General features: G+C 46.4%; 2 protein-coding genes across 3 annotated transcripts; one reads left to right on the forward strand and one right to left on the reverse strand.

Annotated features, from left to right (window-relative positions):
- Positions 1–5,287: 5,287 nt before the first annotated feature.
- Positions 5,288–14,153, forward strand: LOC119285103 (probable 4-hydroxy-tetrahydrodipicolinate reductase 2, chloroplastic). Of its 2 annotated transcripts, none has more exons than XM_037564319.1 (8): positions 5,288–5,613; positions 6,504–6,741; positions 7,363–7,496; positions 7,572–7,646; positions 7,923–8,024; positions 13,468–13,580; positions 13,652–13,739; positions 13,827–14,153. In XM_037564319.1, the coding sequence occupies exons 1-8, from the start codon at positions 5,449–5,451 to the stop codon at positions 13,893–13,895; spliced, it is 984 nt and encodes a 327-aa protein (XP_037420216.1). In that variant the 5' UTR covers positions 5,288–5,448; the 3' UTR covers positions 13,896–14,153. The 2 variants fall into 2 exon arrangements, with proteins under 2 accessions (XP_037420216.1, XP_037420217.1); XM_037564320.1 differs by having other exon boundaries at positions 5,289–5,613; positions 13,471–13,580.
- A 97-nt stretch (positions 14,154–14,250) lies between these two features.
- LOC119285104 (proline-rich protein 2-like) lies at positions 14,251–15,535 on the reverse strand. The gene is made up of 2 exons (XM_037564321.1): positions 15,331–15,535; positions 14,251–15,234 (listed from the first exon to the last, which is right to left on the reverse strand). The coding sequence occupies exons 1-2, from the start codon at positions 15,491–15,493 to the stop codon at positions 14,552–14,554; spliced, it is 846 nt and encodes a 281-aa protein (XP_037420218.1). The 5' UTR covers positions 15,494–15,535; the 3' UTR covers positions 14,251–14,551.
- Between the last annotated feature and the right edge of the window lie 3,362 nt (positions 15,536–18,897).

Here is an 18,897-nt window from a genome sequence, read left to right on the forward strand (position 1 = left end):
CGATGTCATTAAATACATGTTGCATAGGCCAATTCTTAGTGGTAGAATTGGCAAGTGGGCTTATGCTTTGATTGAATATGATTTGGCTTATGAATCTCTAAAGTCCATGAGAGGCCAAATTGTTGCTAATTTCATTGTTGAACATCGGATTAATGACAAGCATGATGTTGATATGAACCTTATTTCATTAGTACCATGGATATTATACTTTGATGGGTCAGTTTGTGGCAATGGCCAAGGTATTGGTATTGTTTATATATCTCCTCATGGTGCTGTTTTTGAAGCCTCATGCCGCTTAGAATATTTTTGCACAAACAATCAAGCCGAATATGAAGCATTGTTATTCGGCCTAGAGATGTTACTTGCTATAGGTGTTACACATATTGAGGCTTATGGTGATTCGTTACTAGTGGTACAGCAAATATCCAAAGTCTTTCAGTGTTTGGACAAATCACTTAATGTTTATCTTGATAAATGTCTAGATATAATCTGTACTTTGGATTGTTTTAGCATTGCACATATATCTAGACATGACAACTGGAAAGCAAATGAGTTGGCACAACAAGCATCTGGATACCATGTTGATCATGGCATGTTTCATATTTCTCAAAATCCGATGTCTTGTCTTACCAGTATAGAAGAGGCCGAACCAGAACCCACTGATTCGGTCATTAACAAAAAATCTAGTGCAGGTGACAATTCTGACTGGAGGAAGCCCATTGTTGTTTACTTGCGTAATCCGAGTGAAAGGGTGGACAGGGCTGTTCGGCATATGGCTTTTAAATATACTATGAGGGATGATGATCTTTATCGCCGAACAGTTGATGATGTTCTTTTAAAGTGCTTGGATGAGGACCAAGCAAGAGTTGCTATGGGAGAGGTACATGAAGGCATTTGTGGTACTCACCAGTCGGCTCCCAAGATGAAATGGTTATTACGACGTGCTGGGTTTTATTGGCCGACCATGATTAATGATTGCTTTAGATATTATAAAGGGTGCGAAGCTTGTCAAAAATTTGGTGATATTCAATTGGCTCCCGCTGCTATGTTGCATCCTATTATCAAGCCGTGGCCTTTCAGAGGATGGGGTTTAGACTTTATTGGGAAAATCCATCCGTCTTCTTCAAAGGGGCATCGGTTCGTATTGGTGGCAACTGATTATTTCACTAAGTGGTCTGAAGCAGTACCTCTCAAGAACATGACGCATACGGAGGTAATTAAATTCATAACCGAGCACATTATTCATAGATTCGGTATTCCTCAAACGTTAACTACAGATCAAGGTTCATCTTTTATGTCACACCAAGTCAGAGAGTTTGCCGAATCTTATAACATAAAGTTGCTCAATTCCTCCCCATATTATGCCCAAGCTAATGGACAAGCTGAGTCTAGCAATAAAATTTTAATCAAGCTCATCAAAAAGAAGATTGAGGATAATCCAAGGAGATGGTACGACTTGTTGTCTGAGGCATTATGGGCACATAGAATCTCAAGGCATGGTGCTACGAAAGTGACTCCATATGAGCTAGTATATGGTCAGGAGGTTGTTTTACCAGTGGAAGTAAATTTGAATGCTTTGAGAATAGCCAAACAAAATGATTTATCGGCAATAGACTTCTATAACTTGATGATGGACAACATTGATGAGGTTGCTGATAAACGTTTGGCTGCTTTGAATGCCATAGAGAGAGATAAGTTGAGGGTGGCAAGGGCTTACAATAAGAAAGTCAAGTTGAAGAATTTTCAAGTTGCTGATCTCGTCTGGAAAGTGATTCTACCGATTGGTTCAAGAGATAGAAAATTTGGGAAGTGGTCTCCAAGTTGGGAAGGTCCTTTTAGGATTACAAGAGTTGTTCCCGGAAATTCATATTTGGTGGAATCAATACAAGGGGCATTTTTACCTCGAGCTCTCAATGGCAAATATTTGAAGAAGTACCACCCGAGTGTGTGGCAGGAAGCCTAAGTAGGCAATGGCCGATATACGATTATCGCCCTTAGCACAAACATGGCCAATACATAATTATCACCCTCAGAAGAATAGATGGCCGATGGAGTGTTGACATCGTCCTTAGAACAAACATGGTGCAAATTATTTTTCGGCATGCAAGCTTTGCCGAAAAACAGGGGGGCCTGTGTTGACACCTGATTTTGGCACAATGCAGAATGCAATGGAGATGGCCTCAAATGACAAAATATTCTAAATGAGAAATTTCACATTGCCGAGTGGAACAACTTTGACGTTTGGACCATAATCATTCGGTATCATATCAAAGACCAAAACTACACTCAGATTGTCATGTTTAGGTGTTCTGAGTGCTTTTTGGTCAAGTACGCCTCCAGGACAATCTCGGATGAGGGAGTGCTCTACATGCATTGTCTTCGTCTCGTCGAGTCGGTCGATTTTGATATAAAAATCATCTAAATCCGAGTTCGTATGCAAAAGTTAGAGCTATCTGGATGCAGCCCTGTCAAGAGGCGAAATATGACGCGGAAGACCAGACATGTCTTGGCAAGTGTCTGATGTAATGCGTGAGTGTTTTGGCCCAGAAGATGGCCTCGAGTCGGAAAACGTTCAACACGAAAGTTTTTCGTCTCGTCAAAACGGTCAACTTTGCTTTTGGACACATTTTCATCCGAGGTTGTTTGCTGCCTAAAAGACCTTGCCGGGGAAAGCTTGCCGCCGTGAACAGTAACCTTACCGGGGAAAGCTTGCCGCCGTGAACAGTAACCTTGCCGGGGAAAGCTTGACGCCGTGAACAGTAACCTTGCCGGGGAAAGCTTGCCGCCGTGAACAGTAACCTTGCCGGGGAAAGCTTGTCGCTGTGAACAGTAACCTTGCCGGGGGAGAGCTTGCCGCCGTGAACAGTAAACTGCCGGGGAAAGCTTGCCACCGTGAACAGTAACCTTGCCGGGAAAGCTTGCTGCCGTGAACAGTAGAAACGGTCGAGGCCAATCCGATCAGATGCTGAAGATGGGCTCAAATACTTATCTAGATGGCTTCGGATGAAGAAGTGTTCAACACGGGAGTTGTTCGTAACGTCAAAACGGTCAACTTTGCTTTTGGAGTCATCATCATCCGACGTAGTATACGACCTGCAGAGACGCTGCAAGAGTCAGACGGTCCAGTCAGCTACATGAACGAGTCCGACTCGAAATTAGAGATGACCCCGTGGAGTATTCAAGATGGCCTTATTTGGAAAAGTGATCAACATACGGATTGTTGGCCTCATCGAAGCACACATAATTGATATTTGAACCGTCTCCATCGGAAGTCATATGCAGATTCCACAGCCCACGCAAGGAGCAAGACAGAAGATTGGACCAGATTCGGGCTGAATCCGGGTGGGACCAGAACTAGGATTCTAGGACGTGAATTGATGTAATTTTCTTGTAAGGAAAGCCTGGATAAATCCTTTGCTTATACGGGAAGTCCAGCCGCCTCTTATATATGTTGGGGGTGACGGCCGATTGAACAACACACAATCGAACAAATCAATATACTACTTTTTCATATACGTTTTATCTCTCCACCGTTTTTCTATCTCGTTCTTCGCTGTTCTTCGTGTTTGAGAGCTACGAATCCCGAGGCTCTAGGGGCGAGCGAATCGACCTAGGGCAGCCCATAGCCGCTGCACTCCCTGACGGGGTCCCTCCCGGGGGTGTGGGGTTTTCGGGTCTGCAAAAAGCGCCCGTCGACTGTCTTGTGTATCGCGCTGTCGGTCGGGTCTCCTTCGACGTGAGCTGCGATGCATCACCCCTGGCGTCGAGGGTACACGTGACGTGTTCGTGTGTCAACAGAAGGGGAGCACTCGTCTCTAGAACATGAAAACTGAAAAAGAGGCAGACACCATCTATAGCTAGATAAGGATACAGATTAAGGCACACATGGTGAACTTAAAAAATGTGTTTCACGCCCCGTCTTATAAATTATCCTTCTGATTACACATTTTCTTGTATATAAGTCATTGTAACCTCACTGATTTAATATAGGACGCTGATAATATCCACACTTATGGCATATTAGACGTCCATCCACACATTCTGTATGGCGTAAGTAGGAGGCAGCTCATACGGGTCATGTAGGGGTGAACATTAGAATTACTCACACGTATGGACGCAACTATTTCGTGTCACACGTCCAACAAACTACTACTCATTCTCACCTTGCGTGTGTGGCACAAAACAAATCTGCCCACACGTCCTGGCGCACCCGTGGGATGACACTTTAGTTATCTTGGAGGATGGCAACTATAGTTGTCATATGTGATAAACACTTGCCTTATGTGATCAAACAATAGTTGCCATGTGTGATTAACTAGTTGCCACGCATGGTCTAACCATAGTCGCCATGTATGGTTAATCACAGTTGTCATGTGTGTTTACCTAGTTGCCACGTACGCACAACTGCAGTTGTCATCTAGCAACGAATCATAGTTGCCATGTGTGTTTACCTAGTTGTCACGTGCTCGCAACTGCAGTTGCCATCTAACAACGCAGGAGCGTCGCGTGTGCGAAGAGCAGTTCGTCCACACACGCGTGGACTAGATGGTGACTGTATGGGCAGAAACTGGTTCGCCCACACGACACAGCTGGTAACCACGTGTTGCGGGTCGTGTGGGCGAACTCTCCAATGCTCACACACACGATGATGCCCATGTGACGCTGAAAATCTAACAAACTCCTTTAGAATTCGTGCAAAACAAAATCAACGTGTATCAACACATGTGGGCGAAGTACAAACATGCTACACATGTGGGAGTTAACATTTCTGTTAATTTATTGGGTTGAAATGCGCGTTTTTTTCCTTCTGTTGCAAGCGCACGGGCTCCTTTACTAATAGAGTAATTAATGGAAGAATATTATACGAAAATCAATATTCGGTGAAAATTGATGAAAACCATGAGAAGAAGATGTTTCGAAGTTTCAAAAGAATGAAAAAAGTACGGGATGTTAAGATGATGATGTTTTATCACCACACAAAATTTCAAGTTGAAATACATGGGAAATGTGAGTTATGAAAAAGGGAATATCAGCGTTGAATAGTGCCGAACAATAATGGCACCATTCAGAGCTGAATTTATCTTTTTCATAACTCACATCTCGTAATTTGTTTCAATTTGAAATTTTACGTGGCAATAAAACATCATCCTCTTAACATTCCATTTTTTTTTGTTTTTTTTCAAAACCTTAAAATATGGTTTTCAAGAAATATTAGTTTTCGTATGATATTCTCCTGTAATTAAAACTCTGTTCTGAGATGAAAAGACTCTGCCCATCAGCAGTTCAGCACCTTCACGGCAGCACGGGTCCGCTACTCGCTAGCCGTCCGGTGAAGCCTCGCAAGCAGCTGCCGCCGGGATAAACCGTTTGTTGGCCAGGTCTCTCTATCCTGTTTGACACCACGCAAACTAAATCGTGCAAGTAGCAGCGCCGTCGGGCAAGACAAAAATGCTCTCGCTGCGGGCGCCGCCCCGTACTCTCTCCGCCTCGCCGTGGCGGAGACGGGGCCGCCTCGACGGTTTCGCCGCGCCGCGTTGTGTCAGCGCCGCGCCACCCGCGACAACCCTAGAGACGGCTACCGCGCGGCCGGCAGGCGTCTCCTTCCCGATTCTGGTACGCCGGCTGCATTTATCACGCCACCACTAACCTGTTCGGCCAAATGCCGCTGAGGCCACTGGTCTTCCACGATTTTCTCATCATAAATCGTTTCTTTAGTTATATACATGGCTACTTGATGCACAGTGAGGTATGAGACTTTGACGGCTATAAATTTGCCCTTTATCATTATGTACTGGATTTCGAGTTCCCATGCTGGTGCTGCAAAGGAGGAGTACTTTTTTCATTTGAAGCAACCAAATATCAGTGCCAAATGTCTTACGCTTATAAGACAAGGTCAATCCTGCTCCACAATATCTTATCCATATAATGCCCTATCTAGGCCTTTGGAAGGCTATAAAGGACAGACGAGGAAGTTGATGCAATCATCAAACGAACATAAGCATAGCTGCCAAAATAACAAAATGAAGTTGAACTGACCTAACCACATTTCATTACTTTAGTAATAGATGATGCCCATGTATAATTCTGTAAAAAATGAACGTTGCCCTATTTGATTCACATTTTACCCTGATTATTTTTTTGTATCCACTTGTGAAGAACAGTCAACTTTAGGAGAAAAACAGAAAATATGTTGATCTCATAGTCAAATGTTTTTTAATCCAAGTTTCATAACTTTGTAGTATGGTAAGCCAATTTGCCAGCCCCCTACCTGTACATATTAAGGATGACACATGTGTAGTCAATAACAGTGATTACTGGTCAAGTCCAACAACTCTGGCTGGATAAGACAAAGGGACTAGAGTTACTGAATTTATACAATTTCCTGCAATGCTTTACTAGAAGATCAATTGGAATATATTCTCATACAGTCACGCTAGACAATTATTTGACGAATTTATTTAGTAGTATTTACTATTTAGTCTTTCATTTGTTCAATTCTGTAGGTAAATGGCTGCACTGGTAAAATGGGGGTATCTGTTGCTGAGGCAGCTACTTCAAGGGGTCTTCACCTAGTTCCTGTTTCATTCAGTAGCAGAGAGAACCTTGATAAAACAATACAAGTGGGTGATACAGACGTTGAGATATATGGCCCTTCTGCAAGAGAAGATGTTCTTTCATCTGTCATTGACGAATACCCAGATGTAGTTGTGGTGGACTACACGGCGCCTGATTCTGTGAACTGTAAGTTTTATCTTTGTTATTTTATTTTGCTTTATGACATCTTATAACTTGCTTGGGATGATTTATCATCATGGTAGCTTCTACAATCGTGAAATTACTGCTGCAGAAATTCCTTTTCCATGTCGTTATGTACAAACATGCTTCTATCTGACTAATATCTGCAGAAATTCCTGCTGCTTGTTTTTTTTTTGAAAATTTATTTGCAAGATCTGATGCATATATTTTTGTTTGGCTTACATTAAGGATTAATTTCAGTTTTATATGACGAAATAATATGATAGGAAACTACTTCGATTTGATAGCTCGACACATTTGACCTAGAATAACTAAACTAGTACTCCCTCCGTCCCAAAATTCTTGTCTTAGATTCGTCTAGATACGGAAGACGAATCTAAGACAAGAATTTTGGGACGGAGGAAGTAGTAAATTGATTTGGATCTTGCTAAAAGTCTCAGGTTCTTAATCCGTGGGTAGTTTTCCCCCCTCCATTGCTCAAGAGGGATACGAAGAAGAAACTAAAGATGCTTGATTTTTTGGTCTATTTGTTGTTTCCTTTCCGTTGCCGCCTTCAGTCTTCACTCCTCTGGCTGAAAAAAAAAACAATACTCTTGGATTATGCAGCTAACGCCGAGCTCTATTGCAAGCTTGGTGTGCCATTTGTAATGGGCACAACTGGTGGGGATCAGCAGTTACTGTACAAATCAGTGCAAGATTCAGAAAACTATGCACTAATATCTCCACAAATGGGCAAACAGGTACGTCAAAAAAGCACTGTCAAATCTAATAAGTTGTTGAAAACATGAACGCCACACATGATTTTCCCTTGTCAGGTTGTTGCATTTCTTGCTGCAATGGAAACAATTGCGGAGCAGTTTCCTGGGGCCTTCTCAGGCTATCGTTTGGAGGTATGGTTCTACCTTGAAAATTCAGGTTCACAAAGGAAGTGTTGGACAATGTCAAAAGTCTTTAAGCTTTTACTTCAAGGACCATTTCTTCAATCATTAGTCTACCCTTATATGTTTGAGAGAAACTACCCAGTAATATAAGCTCCTTTGCAAGTTTTCGAATTGTTTGTTTGCTCTGAAACTTTTTGTTAGAATATTAGGCCAAACGCATTTCTGTTGACTCACCCTAAACTTCCATGTGTCATTGTGGAGGTCTAAGTGTGAGAATATTTGCAGGTACTGGAATCCCATCAAGCAGGAAAGCTGGACACATCTGGTACAGCTAAAGCTGTGATTGCTTGTTTCGAGAAATTAGGCGCGGTCTTTGACATGGAGCGGGTAAGTTCGTATTCTTGTGCTTAAAGTTTTTTTTTTGAACCTTTCTTGTGCTTAAAGTTGAAAGTATATATTATCCGTATTCTTAAGCAAATAGCAACTTGACCCTCGTAATGTGCATCATGACCTTAAACTAGTCATTTTCAAATCCACAGTGGAATTGCCATGCCATTTTTTATTCGGAACTATAAATTTCCTTCAATATGATTGATCTTCTCTCAAACTTCTGTCTTTCTAGACCTGAGGATTTTGTTAATATTACTTCACTGCAATCTAGATGAGGAATTATCTGTTCTTTCCACGAAAAAGATACCATAGTATGCATTACCAATTTGAAAGAAAGCTTGGCTCTTAGTGACTACTCTTGGGAATCCAGCCAAGCTGTTTCATTGGCTGCAGGATAAACTCTGAACATTGTATGCATGATCACAACTGCATCCCCTCGTTATATTCTTGGAAAATGTTTTAGTATATCAACTGGAGGCTATAAGTTCCAACTCTAGCCTCCTTACTCTTAAATGCTTGATAACTCCATTTGGGAATACTTGATGATTGTATTTTCTGGAAACATGATGATTGTATATAGGTCTATATCTTCGTATTTTTATACCTTTGGAGCCAAGGTTATGTTTACCTGTTAGTGTCCTGAAGCTAGGATTGTAGGAGATGCATTGCGGTTCCTGTTTACTTTCATCCTATTTTATCGGAAAGGCGGATGGTCCGATGGTAGAAGAACTTCACGGGTCTCATTTCATTTCTCCTCCTAACACCTGGAGGAGCTGGGAACTGCACAGTAGTACAGTGAGCTCTTCGGATGTGCCACTTGGCACCAGCTCACTGGATATAAATGACAAAATAAAAGCCTATGCACAGTAGTACAGTGAGCTCTTCAGGTTTGTCACTTGAGGCGGAGCCTGTTTTCTTACATGAGAGAGCTGTGCTTTCCATGCCTAGCGACAAGGCAGCGGGCCCTGATGGATTCACGGGTGCCTTTCTCAAGGCATGTTGGGACACTACCAAGTCGGGCATCATGCTTGCCATCAACAATTTCTCTGATCTCCACGCTACTCACTTTCATTGGTTGAACTCTGCTGACATTGCTCTCATTCAGAAGAAGGATGCGCGGAGGACATCGTCGATTTCCATCCCATCATTCTTATCCATGTCCTCGCTAAGCTAATTGCTAAGATGATGTTGTTATGGCGATGCTAGAAGGAGGGCGCGAGAGGGCCGGCCGGGGGTCTTTTTGCCCACGGCCGGGCAAGAGGAAGAGGATTTCCTTCTTAATTCTTGCTTGATTGGATTGATACATCTCCTCTCTTTATATAGAGGTTACTTGACTCCCAAGCAAGGCTTACTTGACCCCTAAGCAAGCGACCCTTATCTCTAATTAACCCTAAGACTAACGGGCTATACCGCCAGCCCAGGCCATTAGGCCCATTACGTACTCTAACACTACACCCCACCTGGACATGCAGCTTGTCCTCGAGCTGCAGCCTAACCAACTTATAACCATGACTCGATGCAACATAAACCTAACATCTAAAAACAAGCCTTTTACATCTCGTCTTGTTTTATTACTCTCAACCTGAAATGGATTGGGATGCTTTATTTTGGACCCCTTAACAAAAAGTGGACACCATCCGCACGTCGGACGTGCACGTGTACAGCCACCTGGATCCCATGGACATCACCTGGACAAAAGGAGTGCATGTGTATGGCCACCTGGAAGTGGTCGCAAGAGCGACCAGCAGAGGGGCCCTCGCGGTGGCCGACGGCGGAATGCAGTGGTGCTACGCGGTGTGCTCCTGTCGGTGACACCCTGCCTTCTCCCCGCCGGACGGCTGTTGGTCTGCACCTCACAGGGAAGAGTGGAGGGCTTGCGATGGAGAATGACGAGGAGGGGTGCGTCCCCCCAACCGCCGATGTCGCAGATTTGAGGTCGCTGCCCGCGGGAAAAACAACATGGCCGCTGCCTGTGGGGGAAACCGCATGCCCAAGATCCCCGACGCACTGGACGAGATCGAGGTCCTTTGCGCAGCGAAGGGCAATTTGGAGGAGCGGCAGCTGCAGACCACGCATCTCCCGCACACGTCGACGCGCTAGGAGGCCGCGCGCGGCAGCCTGCAGCCTCACCGCCGCCGACACGTGGCGGGTAGTGATCCAAGCCGGAAGCGGTGACGACGACGGCAGGAACTTGATTTGCTGGATGGGGACGCCCTGGGGAAGCGGTGATGGTGACGACGGGAACTTGATTTGGTGGATCGGGACTCCCGCCGGCGCGGTCGATGTGGGACCGGAGCTGACCGCCGGTGGCTGCTGCAGCAGAGCGCCGGGCGCGGCGGAGGCCGCCAGGAGCGGCGGCTGCCACTGCAGCCAGGGCGGGGCGGTGGTGGCTGTGGATGGCAGCTGCAACGGCCCGGCGAGCGCGGCGGGGACGCCTTGGGGCAGCAGCAGCGGCTGCTGCGGCAGAGCGCCGGGCGCGGCGGAGGCCGCCAGGAGCGGCGGCTACCACTGCAGCCAGGGCGGGGCGGCGGTGGCGGTGGATGGCAGATGCAGCGGCCCGGCGAGCGCGGCGGAGGCCGCCATGTGTGGCGGCTGCCACAGCAGCCACGGCGGCGCGGTGGCGGCGATGGGCGGCGTAGCCTGGTGCGGCAGCAGCCACGGCGGCGCGGTGGCGGCGATGGGCGGCGCAGCCGGGTGCAGCCTGTAGGACCTGGCCAAGAACAGGCGGATCTCCTGGACCGCCTGGGTTAGGTCCCGCAGCGCCCCGGACACCTCCTTCGGGGTGAGGACGGCGGGGGCGGGCGCGATGGAGGATCCCGGCGCGGGTAGGAGCGGGGCGACGGTCGTGGTGGTCGCCGGAGGCGACGAGATGACCGACAGCGGAAGAAATGGGTTGGGCAGCGGTGAAGACATGATCGAACCGAAGCTAGCTGATACCAAATTGTTATGGCGATGCTAGAAGGAGGGCGTGAGAGGGCCAGCCGGGGGCCTTTTTGCCCACGGCCGGGCAAGAGGGAGAGGATTTCCTTCTGAATTCTTGCTTGATTAGATTGATACATCTCCTCTCTTTATATAGAGAGGTTACTTGACTCCCAAGCAAGGCTTACTTGACCCCTAAGCAAGCGACCCTTATCTCTAATTAACCCTAAGACTAACGGGCTATACCGCCAGCCAGGCCATTAGGCCCATTACGTACTCTAACAGATGTCCAACCGGCTTTCCCCGCACATGAATGAGCTGGTCTCGCACGTCCAAAGTGTGTTCATCAAAAGAAGATGCATCCATGACAACTTCATGTATGTGTGCAATTTCGTGAGATGCTTCCATCGTAGGAAAACCCCGGTGTTGCTCTTCAAACTTGACATCAGAAAAGCCTTTGACTCGGTGCGGTGGGACTTCCTCCTCGACCTACTTCGACACGTTGGTTCCCCGCCTCGCTTCCGAGGTTGGGTTTCAGCCATGCTGTCCTCGGCTTCGTCTCTCGTTCTGCTCAGTGGCGTGCCTGACAATCCCATCAAGCTCGACAGGGCCGTTGAAGCAGGGGGACCCTCTATCCCCCGTGTTATTCGTGCTCGCCATCGACTCTCTGCACCACATCCTGGCAAAGAGCACGGCTCAAGGAAATCTTCATCCCCTTGGTGGAAATGATATGCCTATCCGAGCTTCGCTTTACGCGGATGACGCCGCAGTTTTTCTTGCGCCCATTAAGGAAGACGTCCAGTTTTTCAATGATACTCTCAAGCTCTTTGGGGCTGTCACTGGCCTTGTCACAAATTGTTCCAAGTCTTGTCGCCCCAATCTGTTGCGAAAATCTTGATCCGGACATTCTCCAATCCTTCCCAGCCAAGTGTTCCTCCTTTCAGATGAAATACCTTGGGCTGCCTTTGCTTGTCAAGAGGTTGAAGAGAATTCACTACCAGCCCCTCGAGGACAAGATTGCAGGTCAGCTCACCCCTTGGGTGGGAAGGCACATTGCCTCGGCAGGTCGGGCAGTCTTGGTTAAGTCGGTCCTCACGACGATTGCTATCTACTACATGACGGCGTTAGATTTACCGGTGGAGGTCAAGAAAAAGATCGATGCCCTTAGACGTGCTTTCTGTTGGGCAGGTTGTGATAAGGTCACAGGTGGAAAATGCAAGATAAATTGGGAACAAGTGTGCAAGTCCAAACTGCTTGGAGGCCTGGGAATCCTAAATCTCGACAAGTTTGCCATCACTCTTCGCCTCCGTTGGCTGTGGGGCGAGTGGCTTCACCCGGACAAGCCATGGGTTGGCTTGGGAACCCCTTGTGATGACAACGACCAATATATTTTTGTCGCGGCTACCAAGGTCTAATTTGGCGATGGCTTGCGTGCCAAGTTTTGGGAGTCTCCTTTGCTCGATGGGATTAAGCCCAAAGACATGGCCCCTAAAATATAAGAATTGTCGAAGAAGAAGAATTGCTTGGTTCGAATGGCTCTGCACGACAACTTCTGGACTTCCCAGGTGGACATTCTTCGGGGCCTCACCGTCGAACACCTCTCTGAGATTGACACTCTTTGGGAGAAGGTCTCCCATATCCACCTCGACATCGACACGCCCGACACTATCACTTGGAAGTTCCCCACTGATGGACACTACTCGGCGACGTCGGCCTACAAGGCGCAGTTCTTTGGCCATACTGACACGGCCATGATACCAACCGTTTGGAAGGTTTGGGCGCTTCCTAAATGCAAATTCTTCGCTTGGTTGGCAATCAACAACAGGATTTGGACGGCGGACAGGCTTGAGCGTCGTGGGTGTCCAAACTGTAACCTTTGTCCCCTATGTAAGCAGGTGCAGGAGTCGGCGGCCCACCTTCTATTCCAATGCGGACACACTATCAGAGTTTGGTGCATGATCAAAGATTGGTTGGGTCTCCATGATGTGCATCCTTCTGATTGGATTGACGCGACTTCCATTAAAGAGTGGTGGAGCCACAATGCTACCAAGAAGACCCAATCGCGAAGGCCACTTGCTTCCTTGATGCTTCTTATCTCTTGGGAGTTGTGGAATGAGAGGAATGCACGGATCTTTCGTAATAATGCCGTCCCAGTTGGAGTCATCGTCGCTAGGATTAAAGAGGAAATGTCGCTTTGAAGCATGGCGGGGGCGAGGCACTTGAGTAACATAACGCCGCGAGAGTGATTGTTGTAATTTGGCCATGGGCCTTAACCTCTAAAACTTCTCTCTTAATCAATTAAAATGGCAAATCTTTTGCCGTTTCAAAAAAAAAATCCATTTAATTTACGAAGTAGCGGCCCAAGTTTTTTTTTTCCTGCCTGCTGATGTCTTTTCTCCAAGCTTGTTACTACTGATTTATAGCATTGGTTTGCTATACAAGTGGTCAATAGACTTGCGCAATTTCTGAAAGTTATGGAACTGGTGTTATATTATGTATTGATTGTTACCTTCTATGTCAGCAGATGGTTAAGATCAGGGATCCTGAGCAGCAGCTTTATATGGTGGGTGTCCCCGAAGAACACATTGAAGGGCATGCATTCCATTTGTACCATCTGACTTCTCCCGATGACAGGTAATTACCACCCTTCTGAAATGTGATGCTTTACATTCAGGTTTGCTGATTGTTCTGTTTTCTCTTGCCAGCGTTTCATTTGAGTTCCAACACAATGTTTGTGGCCGTTCAATATATGCCGAAGGGTCAGTTGATGCCGCCGTGTTTCTGTATAAGAAGGTTTGTGTATATCTTGCTTCGTATGATTGTTGTGACACACGTTACTTGGATTTCTTGTTATCTTATTACTATTTCCTTCTAATTTAGGTACAATCAATGGATCCTAAGAGAATTTACAACATGATTGATGTCTTGCAAGAAGGCGATATGCGGTGAAGTTAGTTGATTAGGTCTTGATGGATCTGAGTGAAATTTTGAAACAATCTTCCCGTATCTTGCGGAAACACAGGGGATTTGGAGGGGTAGTATTTAGTGAGTAGTGTGGACTGTGGAGTACTGGAGTTGATGATATATGTGCTGAACTGCATGCACCCGAATAGCTTAGTCCAGAACCTTAAATTGTACGACCGGAAGTGGGGCAGGACGTCAATATTGTTCATGTGGGTGGTAGCCTGGTAGGTAACTGTTAAGCAAGTTTTTCTGGGCTTCCCGCTCATCCATCTACCAAAGTTGCATCTCATATGTACCATCAGCGAGAAGGTCAGTGGCAGAAGTCGCCGTACGCATCAAGTGAGAAATAACAGGATGCCAATCATATTTCGAACACACTGTACTACACACGGTACATCAGAGTGAAACAAACACACAAAACAAGCAGATGCAGATCGAACTACTCCAGAAATGGAACCTCTCAACTGAACTAACAATCGTCCTCGCAATCCAGTTCAAGAAATGAAAAACAATCGTCCTCGCAAACATTATTTTGTGGAAGCAACGTCGCCTGCTACCAGTGAGCAAAGGAGCGAAAAATAACTCGTTCGTGGCTTCAACCAAAAGAGCGAGCAACCTCGCTCCGCCGCGGACAAAACCATCTACGGCTTGCCGCCGCTCTGCTTGGCAGGAGGAAAGAACGGCAGCTTCTTGAGGAACGGGAGCATCTTCTTGAAGAGTTGTGGCTCAGTGACGGCGTCACGCTGGGCCCGGGGGTGGTAGATCGGCGTCGGGGTTGGCGCCGTCGGCGTGTACACCGGCGTCGTTGGCGGCTTGACTGCAGGCGGGAGCGAGTGATCGTGGTCATGGTCATGATCGTGGCCATGGTCGTGATCATGATCGTGGCCATGGTCGTGGTCATGGTCGTGATCATGGTCGTTGTCATGGTCATGATCATGGTCGTGGTCATGGTCATGGTCGGGCTTGGGAGGGACAGTCACGGGCTTGTGGAAGACGACCAGGTGGTGCTTGTGCAGAGGATGGCACAGGAACGCTGAGGCGCATTCAGCCGACGGTTGGTGCACCTCGCCGGCGAGCGCGACGAAGGTCGTCTGGCCGTCGCGGCCGGGCCGTGTCGCGACGATCTTGGAGGGCTCCTGCCCGGGGCACGGCGCGCCAGACGCGCTGTGGAGCTGCGCGAAGCAGTCCTGCTTCAGCTCGCCGTCGTCGCCGACGAGGCCGGCGTCCAGGGGGACGCTGAAGGCGCCGGACTTGTCCACATGCCCCACGGCCTTGCTCTGGTACTCGCCCTTGCCGTTCTTACACTTGACAGCAACCTGGAGACCTGACACAAGCCAATGGCAAATTGAAAAAGGCCAGTTAGGCTCTGCTTTTCTTTGACGCTGTTGGCAAATTCAGTGTGTCTAAAAAGTTTACGTACCTTTGAAAGCGGCCTCGGCATTCATGCTCTTCCTTGTGCAGTCCGAGCACCTGGCCAGGCCGACCACGACCGGCGCCGCCTCGCCGTGCACAGCGTTCGCGAGGCCGATCGCCAGCGCTACGGCGCAAACCCCGAACAGAAACCGCCGAGGTAGGAGCGCCATTGTGGAGCTCGATCTACCACCTGTTCGGAGATGCTAAGGAAGGGAAGCTGTGGATGGATGGATGTGGACAAGGATGGCATCGTTTATATAGGCGCCAAACACCGACGAGGTTCAATCAACCGGAGCGGCCCGTAAGTGAAACAGTGACGAACAGCTAAATTAGACGCCGGCTTTGCAGATTAGCCATTAACGTCGCCTAATGTGATCTCCTTTCCTTCAGATATACTCCTCCAGCTTTCCTCGCACTGGCCGTTAAATGCTCAAGCGAAGTGTAGTACGTAGCACATGGATTGCCATTTTGCAGGATTAAGTTATCGACCGGATCGAGGGAGGGTGAATGGAAGATTTTAACAATTTCTTCAAAAACACATTTTCGGAAGAAGAAGAAGAAAGTAAACAAAACAAAGCGCAAATACTGAAAAGAGGAATAGCTGAACTTAAGCGGTCATTAGCTTACAAGCATGTGAGGCAAAAGTAAAACTATAGTAAGCTAAAGACAGAAGTATGCTTAGGGTTCCTCTGACTCAAAAAAAAAAAACTTAGGGCTCTGACTCCCGCAGACGCTGCCGCCGGTTCGCCTCGTCTCTGGTGGCCCTAGGGTCTGGAGGCGCCGTGGACCCGGGCCCTTGCTGGTGGGAGGGATCCTGCTTCGCTTTTAGGTGTTTTATGATTTCGTTTAGGGTATGCGTCCTACTCACGAAGACGAGGCGGTGGCGCCTCCCTGAAGATGGAATAAGCTTCTCCCCGACTAGCCCCGTTCCGGTGATGCGTCTAGCGTCGCCGGAGGGCGTGTGAAGGCGTGTCTCCGACAGATCACGTGGGATTCAGTCGGCATTGGTCTTCAGTGGATCTGTTTGGATCCAGTCTTCGTTTATGCGTCTACATGTTGGTTCTTTTGATTTATACTTTTCTTCGTCAGCGACGGGCTGCGCTGATCCGGTAGGGCCTTAGCACGACGACTTTCCGACTGTCCACTACAACAAGTTTGGCCCGACTTCGGTGAGAAAGGGACGATGAGGCGGCGCGCCTTTGACGCGCTCTAGTGCTTTTAGTCGTCACTACTCGCTAGGTGGTCTACGAACATGGATATAATTTTTTTTATTTCTGTGTTCTTTGTACTACTATGGCATAATGAGTAGATCCAGAGTTTTCTCCAAAAGAAGGCAGAAGTACGCTAGATAGAGAAATAACCAAGTAGCGTTACAAGAAAATAAGTGAAAGTGCATCTAATCCCAAGGTGGATTTTGATGATTCATGTCAACATATCTCAAAGAGCAAAGCATGAAGTTAGGCAGCGGAAATACATATAGTAGTGAATAATGGTTTTGCGACAATCACAAAGAAAGGGGAGGGGAAGTTCTTCGAAGTAGAGACGATTATAGAATGTAAAGGCAGTGCGAGGAAATATAACTCGGGAAAGACACAGAGTTGTGTTACCCCAGTTTGATCTATTGGCACAGTTCTACGTATGGGTTGGAAATGAGCCATAGCTCTGGTAACACTTAGTCCTTGTCTTGTTCTCCATGAGTTAAGTTCCTCAAAACTCGCCCAGTCATTCGAGGTAGATCATGATGTGATCTTCGAACCTTCACGTATTTGTTCTCCGACAAACCCACAATCTAGAAGCTCTTGAACAAATGGCTATCCGTCTAGAGGATTATGCACAATCCTCAAGAGTAATAAGTTCAAGTTAGGCTTTCATCAAATTATTTGATGATGTTCAATCACTTCTCATAATTAGGCTTGGATTATTGTGAGGAATGGGTTGCTCATACAACACTTGTTAATTTCTCATGGAGCAACCAACCACTTATGGTTGAGGTAGGGGATATTTATAGCCAGGGTGGCAACCTAGGGATTGATATGATCGTTGGAGATGCACTCACAGCGACAACACGACACACTAGTAACAATTGAATTTCAAATCAGGTGTGCGTGGACTTCAATCTAACTTAGCATTTAGACATCCAACCATCGGCAAAGACATTTAACTCTGATGCCTTGACAGTATTGAGACTAAATAACTCACCTAAAAGGATATTTCAAAGTATTCTCTCTCATAAGAAATAGGTTGGATTGAGTACACATCAAAGACTTCAATCTAACTTACTTGAACCCCTCTTAATAGTACGTTTTATCATATGACTCAAATAGAAGCAATAGAGAACTAGTAAACAAAAGTCTACACAGGAGCTTCTAATACGCCACATGATATTTCGAGTTCTTCAATTGTTCCACAAGTTTTATGGGGCATAACTCATGGGTTAAACCAAATCCTCGGGGACTTTAACCTGTGTATGCTCATGAACACATTAGTCTCTTAACTATTTTGTCATTAATCATCCAAACCCTCTATGTGGTACTGTATGAACTTAGACCTTTTTCTATAAGGTGTTTCTCGGAAATTTTAATGATTCTTAAATAGTTAGTGGATTATTGTTTCCCAGTATTGTATGGTTGTAGTTTGCATCTTCAGGAAGGAGTGCATGAAAGCAGTGAGCATGCTGAGACCAGGGTCATAAAAACGATAATCGGCTACTCCACTTGCTTCTATTTCAATGATGCGATGGATCACTAGCTGAACTAGACAATAGCCCGTGCATTATCGTGGAATGTTACTGTGTGACAAAGAGCTCAAAAGAGAAGGGCACACTATGAAGAAAGAGAGTTAGGCAATCCAATTTTGTACATTATCTTAGTATTACATTAGATGGTCAATAGTAATTTGTTCATCTTAGTGGAAAGGAGACCATGGAACTACAAAAAAAATTAGCACATGATTTATTTAAATGAGAACACTAATTTAGAGAGCAAATAAAGAAAGTCTACATCATGACCAAGAGGGCTTCAAACAAAGAGATACTACCGCAATATGAATTGCTTGTTTGCACCTTGATTGAACTCCAAGCTTCAATCTTACTCACGTATGTGGTTCCGCTTAGCTTATAGCACTACATTTATATACATCCGGATTGTAAAAAAATATTGTGGTAACCTGTGCTGAAACCAGTACACATGAAGTATCATATTTAAGAGTTGGACTTGCAGGATCTTTCTCCCTCCATGCAACAACTGCGTGTTTTACCGAAATCAAGATAGGCTGCTAGGAGTAGGTGGACCACACGAAGGAGGCCACCCGGTGTTCTAGTAGTGGCCACGCAATGCGAGGACCTCTTCGTGTAGGCGACAAAGATCAGACATATGATTCAAGAAAAGAAGCAAATAGATGAGGGAGGCACTTAATGCGGCTTGAACTACGTCGGTATTTTCCTAAAGAGAAAGGGATGATGCAGCACAACTACGGTACATATTTTCCTCAGTGATAAGACCAAGGTTATTGAACCAGTAGGAGAACCACGCAACACCACGTAAACAACTTCTGCACACAAAGAACAAATACTTGC

Source organism: Triticum dicoccoides, chromosome 4A (assembly GCF_002162155.2).
Source record: "Triticum dicoccoides isolate Atlit2015 ecotype Zavitan chromosome 4A, WEW_v2.0, whole genome shotgun sequence".
In the NCBI taxonomy this organism is placed as follows: domain Eukaryota; kingdom Viridiplantae; phylum Streptophyta; class Magnoliopsida; order Poales; family Poaceae; genus Triticum; species Triticum dicoccoides.

What these genes read in the sequence shown, in the direction of transcription:
- LOC119285103 (XM_037564319.1), top strand. Translation starts at nt 5,449, where the DNA reads ATGCTCTCGCTGCGGGCGCCGCCCCGTACTCTCTCCGCCTCGCCGTGG. An exon ending in TCTCAGGCTATCGTTTGGAG is followed by an intron (nt 7,647 to 7,922) that starts GTATGGTTCTAC and finishes GAATATTTGCAG; the next exon opens with GTACTGGAATCCCATCAAGC. An exon ending in CCGTGTTTCTGTATAAGAAG is followed by an intron (nt 13,740 to 13,826) that starts GTTTGTGTATAT and finishes CTTCTAATTTAG; the next exon opens with GTACAATCAATGGATCCTAA.
- LOC119285104 (XM_037564321.1), bottom strand. Translation starts at nt 15,493, where the DNA reads ATGGCGCTCCTACCTCGGCGGTTTCTGTTCGGGGTTTGCGCCGTAGCG. An exon ending in TGCCGAGGCCGCTTTCAAAG is followed by an intron (nt 15,235 to 15,330) that starts GTACGTAAACTT and finishes GGCTTGTGTCAG; the next exon opens with GTCTCCAGGTTGCTGTCAAG.